Genomic DNA, 8334 nt, shown 5'->3' on the forward strand with positions numbered 1-8334 from the left:
GATGTGATGGGACTGCCTTATGAACATGATAAACTGATACATCCAAGGCTCAAAAACATTAGAATGCTCAAGACCTAACATTCTGCTAAGGAGAGTAATGATGTCTACAATTTTCCACTTGAAGTCACAACGGTATAACTTATCCCACCTTGTGAAAGCAACTCACAGCTCATGGATCCATCTATTAATGTGACGTTTGCAGTCCTTTTCCCTCTTGACATAGTACTCAGCTGCACTATCCTTGGAAATCTCCATATACACAGGTGCTGACGGTATTCTAACGACTTTCTCAATAGTATCCGCATCAAGGCGTATTATTGCCTCCCCATCATCATTTCTAATGGTTCTTGTCTCCTTGTCGAAATGGTGAGCACAAGCAAGAACAAATTTAGGTTCTAGGGCAGCCACCGGAAAAGAAGACGCATGATGTATATGGCTATCCAGCAAACGCTGCATATTACTATCCTGCGGATCCTCCACCCTTTTGATGAATTCTGACATGTCAACATGCCCAATTTTTGTATCCTTGATATGATCCATAGGGGAGGAAACCTGTGTAGGAGAAATCTCATTCTGGTATTTGTCATATTTATATTTCATCTTCTTTGGAACGGAAGATGACAACAAATTTGACATTGAAGAACAACCTGGTATGCTGCGATGAAGACTTAAAAGTGTCAAAGCAACATCAAGATCAACTGCAACTATTATCTTTCCTTCTTCCAATGGGAAAAACTCTAACCCTTGCATTTCACAATTTTGTGAGAGGAAGATGGGAAATAAATGGGGATGCTTGAAACTTGGCTTTTGACCAATTTCGGATCTTGGGGAATGTTTTACAAGTATACAAGTGGGGAAGAACAATGTGCAATCGGGATTTAAAATCCCGAATGCAAGTAAAGAGGGAAAATGGGGAAGATCAATGCAATTTACAAATTGCTTTGCAAAGGGGAAAATCTCTCACAAAACCGTTTTAGGCAAGAATTATCAAAATAAACACATATATACAACTAGAAAGATCAAACAAGAAGAGAAAATAAACAAAGCAAGAAAGAAAAATGAAAGCAAAACCAAAAGAAATTTTACCTTGCTTAACTAAGATGCCTCTTCAAAAGATGATACAATCTTTGAAAGGAAGAAACAATCCTTTAAATAGAAATAGACACCAAAACCCTTGCCACATTTCTTCCAAACTCAGATTTGAAGCATAAATAGTAAAAACGTGTTACAAAATGCGAGTAGAAAGGGTCAAATCTTCAAGGAAATACCACGTAGGAGAAGAACAATGCCAAACGCCCAAACATGGAGTAAAATCGTGGCAAGCAAACCCCAAATCGTGGCATGTAAAAGACGTCTTTGAAGAGGTAAAATGCAACATGAAACGGCTACCAAATCATTCGCAACGTGTTCTCAAACTCACAAAATCTGCCATGAAACCATATCGCCTCCTTGATCCATGAATTTCTCAACAAAAATTGGGAAGAATTTGTGGCAAAATCGGTTTAGGAGAGGAAAAATGCTTGGTCGAGTTCTTAGCAAGGAATAACAAGTTCAAAAAATGTCTTCAATCACATGTAATCTTGTTTTAAAAACCCTTTAACAAGTTTAAAATGCCTTTATTTTCATTCATAAGGCAAATCGGGTTTATGAGAGATATCAACAAGTCACAATAACTTGTAAGGGGAAAATAAAATCCCCTTTACAGGTTTTAATAACTTAACTTCAAAAAGAACATGTAATGGGGAAATAAAATCCTTATTACAACTAAAATCACTTAAATAGGAACTTTATAAAAGAATTACAAGTTCATTTAACTTTATAATTTTTAAAATTACCCTGTAATATATCCAAAAAGTTCCTATTATGACTTAAAAAGCCAAAAAGCAACAAGGGGGAAATAAAAAAGTAAGTTGCAAGTTTTAATTTCATAAAGTGCACTTGTAACTAACTTAAAATTTCCCTACAAAGACTAAAACAAAGGAAAACATTAAAACTTGCAACTTAAGGAAAATTTCCCACCTACAGTTAGGGAGAAAAAACCCGAAATTGAAGGAAAAACATAGCAAACAAAAGCAGAATGCGATGAAATTTGAAACGTGGTTTGCGGATGGACTGAGGATTAGTCCAGTCAAAGGGTAAGGAGAAATTATGTCTCGAGAAGCGTGTCAGAGTAAAATTTTCAAATTTTGACAAAAAATTTATGTAATGGTCCATCATTTTTGAAAACAAAAAATGAGGACAACACGTTTTTGCCTAAGGTGTTTGGGTGGTGTGTTATGCTGATTGTGTTTTGTTGGAGTCATTTCCTCAGTGTTGCCTTAATCGCTTTATGCCTAGGGTCTTTGGAGTGTGTTTAGAGATAATTTGGGTGTGTTGGGAGTGATTTAGATGTGTTTGTGAAGATTTTCATGTTGCTGGTCTGTATTTCCAGCCTGTTGTTCATTCATATCAGATTTAGTTATGGGGGGTTGAAGCTGGTTTTCAGGTGTGTGAGTCTATTGGTGTGGTGTGAAGAGTCTTGGTAATAAGTTTCAGCTGTTAGTTTGGGTTTTGGCATTTGAATATCCATGATGAATTATATTGTAATGCTGGTTAGTAGTACTAACAACAATTCATTTGAACTCTCTTAGCCCCACTGCATAAGTGGAAGAGGCTGGTCTTGCCGCCTAGTTTGGACAGTGATTCTAGTAATTTTGTAATCCATGTTTGCATTGTAAAGCTAATTAGTAGTACTAACAACTATATACTTGGATTGTTGCTCTTTGTCCCACTGCATAAGTGGAAGAGGTTGGCTTGCCGCCTTCCTATCTATTGTAACACTGTTCTCCCGTTGAATAAACGGTTGAGTTGATTGCTATTTAATTTCTAGTCCTCCCGCTGCATAAGCGGTCGAATGATTGTTGTTCTTCAGTTTGTAATCTTCTAATTGGATGGTTGCACCGCCATACTGCTGTAGTAGTTCTTACACCTGCTGGATAAGCGGAAGGGGCTGGCTTACCGCCCAATATTGTATTTGAGATTTCATTTCCAGCGGTTATTTGAGTTAACAATCCCCTTGACACCGTATGCTCTCACCCTCCCATATTGGGCTCTTGGTGATCAGAAAGTGAAAGGGTTACCTTCAGCATTTCCTTTCTGCACAAGTTTGATTATTCTAACCTTAACAAGTGAATCTTGTTGTGTTAAAAAAAAATAAAAAAATTGTGGGGATATTATAGTAAACAAGAAGAAAGCGATATATACTTAAAAACGACAGCATTTTTAACCAATCTATAATGCATCTTTAAGCTCAATTGATAAAAAATAAAAACCAGCACTTTGGAGAACTGCCAAAAATAAGACAGCAACATTTAAAATCTCAATTCCAATGAAGAAAAGGCCTTAGTAAGTGTGAAAAGGAAAGCAATGTTTAAAACACAATGCAAAAACAGAAACAAAAAACAGTATTTTTTTATTTTCAACTTATTGCAAGGACAAAAAAAATTGAAGTTAAGCACATATTTCAATTTTATGCAAGCGCAAAAGAATCAGAAGGACAGCAGCAATTTCTTGAATTCTTTCTCATTTGAAATTGAAACAAAAAATATGATTATGATTATTCAAAATATTGAACCATTGGGCAATAAATATAATTATTGTCCAATGGTTTGATGTCTTAAATAAAAATACTATGAAATTGATAAAATATTAAAAATGAACTAAATGGTTTTCACATTTGCAAAAGAAGAAAAAATAAATTTAAAGTTTAATGTCAATGCATATATACAATTTTGTCTTTGATTGCAATGAAGACCTTCCTCTTCCTCTTGCTTTCCATTCCTTTCACATTTCTCTTCTTTTCATCTTCTTTCTTCTTCCTCTTCTTTCTCCCATTGTCCTCTCTTTAGGTGAATGTAAAATAACAATGGACATTAGGTTTAGGGTATGAGGTGAATCTAATGGTTGGGCACTTTGGTGAACTCCCCTTTAATGTTTTAATTGATTTTACAAACATTCTTTTTGACTGTTTTTAAATATTTTCTTGTGTTTTGTTTGGCTCTACAGGATGCCTTTGCATCCCTAGATGGTCAAAGGATGTCTTGATGGCCCCCATTCATATCCCGAGGATACCAGGGCATTCTCAAAAGAATAAAAACGGATATGTCCAAGGTGTCCCAAAAAATGTGAAATAAAAGGGGAGAGTGGAGGGTACAACTTGTGCCTGAAATATCCTGAATGACTGGGATCTGGTCATGGCCTCTGATGGCATGTCCAGGTGGACCACTTGTCATGATATCATGATTATACCTATGTTCCCCTTCTCTGTTTGGCTGGAATACTTAGCTGCTTATGTTTCCCAGTCAACAATAATACAAAATGGAAAATACGGTTGGCAATGGTCAAATGCCTATTGTTTTTGAAAGTTCTCGCATGTCAAGTCTAATGATTATATTTATTTATCTTTTGTGTGACAGATATGCACTGACAGGACAACTTAGTCAAAAGAGTGATGTTTACAGCTTTGGTGTTGTACTTCTAGAGCTGTTGACGGGGAGAAAGCCAGTTGATCATACATTGCCACGTGGTCAGCAGAGTCTTGTAACTTGGGTAATACTAGCTATTCCTTCTGATATATGAAGATCCAAACCTTCAGAAGTGTTTAATTTTAATAATAAAATGGAATTCATACTTTGGTATCAAACAAGAAACCTATCAAAAAGGAACAATATTTTTTCGTTTTTCTTTGGTTGGTATAAATAGGGTTGAGATATTACAGTCTTCTTTATATGCAGCTTGTGTTTTCCAAGAATGAAGTATACAGTAATATGTTTTTGATTAAGTATTAGGAAAACAAAGGTCCCTACCCTTACAAGAACCAAATGGCTGAGACAATACTAGTCTGAGCAAGGAGGCCGCACAAAATATAGGACTCACTGAAACCTTTTAGTTATATTTTTGCAGGCAACTCCAAGACTTAGTGAGGACAAAGTGAAGCAATGTGTGGATCCAAGGTTGAAAGGAGACTATCCACCTAAAGCAATTGCCAAGGTTAGAATTAGCACAGTGCTTTTGATTTCTTTTACTTTCTATGAAGCCTGACTATAGCCGAAGACTTCTTAATGACATTTTTGTGATTTGTTTCCTTGCATTGGTACTTTTTTCAATGTAGAGTGCTTTCAGTTGCTCTCTAGTTCTATTTCCACTTGTTTTTATGGTTTATGTTTTTCTCATTTGAACACTGCAAAGTTTTATCAACAGCTGTTTATTTACACCTGGAGAACACGTGTAGGCTTATATATATATATATATAGATAGATAGATGGATAGGTATTTTGTGTGTGTTGTACTTTTTTAAGGATATTTAGGTTGATTTTTCTCTGTAATATCAAACTTCATTCCTATTGTATTATGTATAGTAAGAGACGAAAATACTTAAAACAAACCATCTATAGGAAGTTTTCAGACTTTACAAGTTTCATTTCTGGCGTTGCTATTCTAAAGGAGCTGCTTTCTTTCTTTAATTTCCCTAAAACCTTGAATTGTACTAACCTCAAATATGTCAACTTGCATCTTTGGGTTTTTGCTGCACCATCTATAGTCCTTCAGTTGTCACAGGTAGATCTTGGCCACAGCTGATGGTTGTCATCAGCTAGGTAATTGTGTGCATTGTGGCAATGGTGGCCTGTATTTTCAATTCATATTTTAAATCCCTCATATTAATGTACGTATCAATTCTGTTTTCGTGCAACAACCAGTCAGATGTACCTTAGCTGAGACTGCAGGTGCAACTTGCTATCATAATTATCATGATTCATGGGATTTTGCATTTCATATATCTTCTTTAGTTTTTTTTTCCCTTTGCAGTTATAAAATTCTGTAATGCTTCTAGATGAAGAGTTGATTTTGAAAGCGAAATTTATTGTGTCATTTCATCTCCCCAACTAATTTCTCATTTGTTCACAATGATGTAGAGAATAAAATCTTTGTACCTCCTTTTTTCACAGTTAAATGCATGTTGACTGTTAATTTATACACTATCATACCAAAGAGCAATCCCTTATAAGTGGAAAATTAGAACATTTCCTGCAGGTGTCAAAAGCATGCTAGAATCTTAAATTGAATGGTAGTTTCTGGAGTTATGTAAACGTCTCTCTCTCATTCATTGTCTCTTCTTTGTAAAGCTTGCAAATTAGAAGTGGTGTTTTATCGATTTTTCACCTTTCTGTTCTGAACAATTCAAACAGATGGCAGCAGTTGCTGCCTTGTGTGTACAGTATGAAGCTGATTTTCGCCCAAACATGAGTATTGTCGTCAAAGCTCTCCAACCTCTGTTGAATGCAAGACCTGCTCATGCTAATGACAGTCCATCTATGTAATCTGCACCATGTATCAAAATATATTATTCCTTACACTAAGACTGATTATGTGAGATATTCTTTTTTTTGTTCTTGTACAAACAGGTATATATTTTCTGAATTGCTTCAGAATATTTGGACCCAAAACATAAGTGATGAAAATAATTTGATTATGAATTATTTGAGACTGAAGGAAATCTCAAAAGACAGCAAATATCACCTGAACATGTGCAGTTGAAGGCCTGTAATTCAATTGCAATGTTTTTCCTATTGTTTCCTTTTCATTACCATGTTTGTACATATATTTACACTTAATTTATAATGTGTCATAAGAAAGTTGATTCCATGACCTAAAAGTGCTTTGGGTTGGATTGATAGACCTATACTCAAATTGCAGCATAATGGAACTTTAAATTGTCTCATTTGCTATATATTTTGGGTTGATATTTTTTTAGCTGAAAGTATATGATAATATGATGGATTATATAAATGACTTCAAAGTATTGTATTGTTTTATACTTAAGATTCTTGTATCATTGGTGTATTTTACTCCTAAACCATAAGTGCTAATAAACGGCCTTTGTTGCAAATATGTTGGAACTAAGGCTAGCATGTAAATCACAAGAACTTGATAATTGCCAGAACTTTGACTGACATGTTGGCCCCACTTAGTGGGATCCATTTTTAATTCTTACACACAGCTTCTTGTATTCTTGTGTTTCTTCAGATTTTTTCACAATGCAGTGCTTCTTGTTATCATGAAATCAGTGGGGCTTATGCTAGTTATACAGGCTATAGTTAACCACAAATAGGTTCCAACATTAATCATAAATATCACCTATATGAATAATTTGCATGGTGGTTATCTGAAGTTCATGATACCTTTGTTAATTTGGACAAGGATCAAATATAATTCAAATTCTCAAGGTATTTCAGAATGCATTAGATAACCATGAATGGCTAATTGGCATTAACACATGTAAACTGATAGCATGAGGAATGATGTTTTCGGTGTTTGTGCAACCATATGAAGAAAATGCGACTTGAACTTTTTTCTCTTTTCTGACCATCTTGTAATGTAAATTCGTGACTTTTCCAATTTGGCAAAACAGTCAAGTATACTGTGGCAAATAGATCATTTCTAAGACATGCAAGTCATGAAAAGTGTTTAATTTATTTTTGAGTTAGTAAACATTGGGTTCTTGGACATAACTGAATTTTACAAAAGAATACTGATTGTAGTGGATTATACACTAAAGTGAAGGCTTTACTATCAAAGCCACAATATTTTAGGCTATGGCATGGAGCAGCAAAAATTTTCAAATATGTGGGGCCTTCAACCTCATTTGAACCACTAGTCATTTAAACTATGTAGCTATTCTAGTACCATGTTTGGCAGACCTTGCTGATACAATGAGGGCCCTCTAGGAAAGCCTTGATGTAATAGAAGTTGTGTAGAGAAGAGGAGCAACTACGACATTAGACATCAATGGGGATGAGATAGATGTCACACAAGAAGCCAAAGATATTGACTTCAATGAAGAAGTCATTGCAGATAATATATTTGCAAGAGCCATAGTGAAAGCTAGAAACAAACCAAGGGTTGATCTACCAACCTCCTTTAAAAGTTCGAATCTCAAGGAATTAATATATTGGATAACAAAGTTGGAGTTTTTTTTGAATTTGAAGCAATTGAAGACCACTAGAGACAAGTATGTAAGCACAACATTTAAGGGACATGTTGCCTTGTGGTGGTATTTTGTGCAAAGAGACCATGCTAGGAGAAAGATAGATTTCTAATTTGGGTTGAATGGCAATAAAGCTCAAAGAAAAAATTATGTTGCAAAACAACACCCTAGACTTGTTCAAAAGTCTTCAAATTTTTTGTTGGGAGACATCCATGAAAGAATACATAGAATCATTTGAGTTATTATTCATGTAGATGATATGGAAGATGATGTGAGAAATCTATAGGTATGTCAATGGGTTTTGCATCTTG

The 8334-nt window shown here is 35.0% G+C and overlaps 1 protein-coding gene across 2 annotated transcripts in view; it reads left to right on the plus strand.

Annotated features, from left to right (window-relative positions):
* LOC131078870 (pto-interacting protein 1) overlaps positions 1-6757 on the plus strand; it is a 175058-nt gene extending 168301 nt beyond the window's left edge. The window contains exons 5-7 of one of the 2 annotated variants that reach the window (XM_058016700.2): positions 4455-4587; positions 4942-5028; positions 6225-6757. In XM_058016700.2, coding sequence (XP_057872683.2) covers positions 4455-4587; positions 4942-5028; positions 6225-6356 — 352 coding nt within the window. In that variant the 3' untranslated portion in view covers positions 6357-6757. The remainder of the gene's footprint in view (positions 1-4454; positions 4588-4941; positions 5029-6224) is intronic. The other variant, XM_058016703.2, reaches the window with a different exon arrangement.
* Positions 6758-8334: the final 1577 nt, after the last annotated feature.

Source organism: Cryptomeria japonica, chromosome 8, assembly GCF_030272615.1.
Source record: "Cryptomeria japonica chromosome 8, Sugi_1.0, whole genome shotgun sequence".
Classification (NCBI taxonomy): domain Eukaryota; kingdom Viridiplantae; phylum Streptophyta; class Pinopsida; order Cupressales; family Cupressaceae; genus Cryptomeria; species Cryptomeria japonica.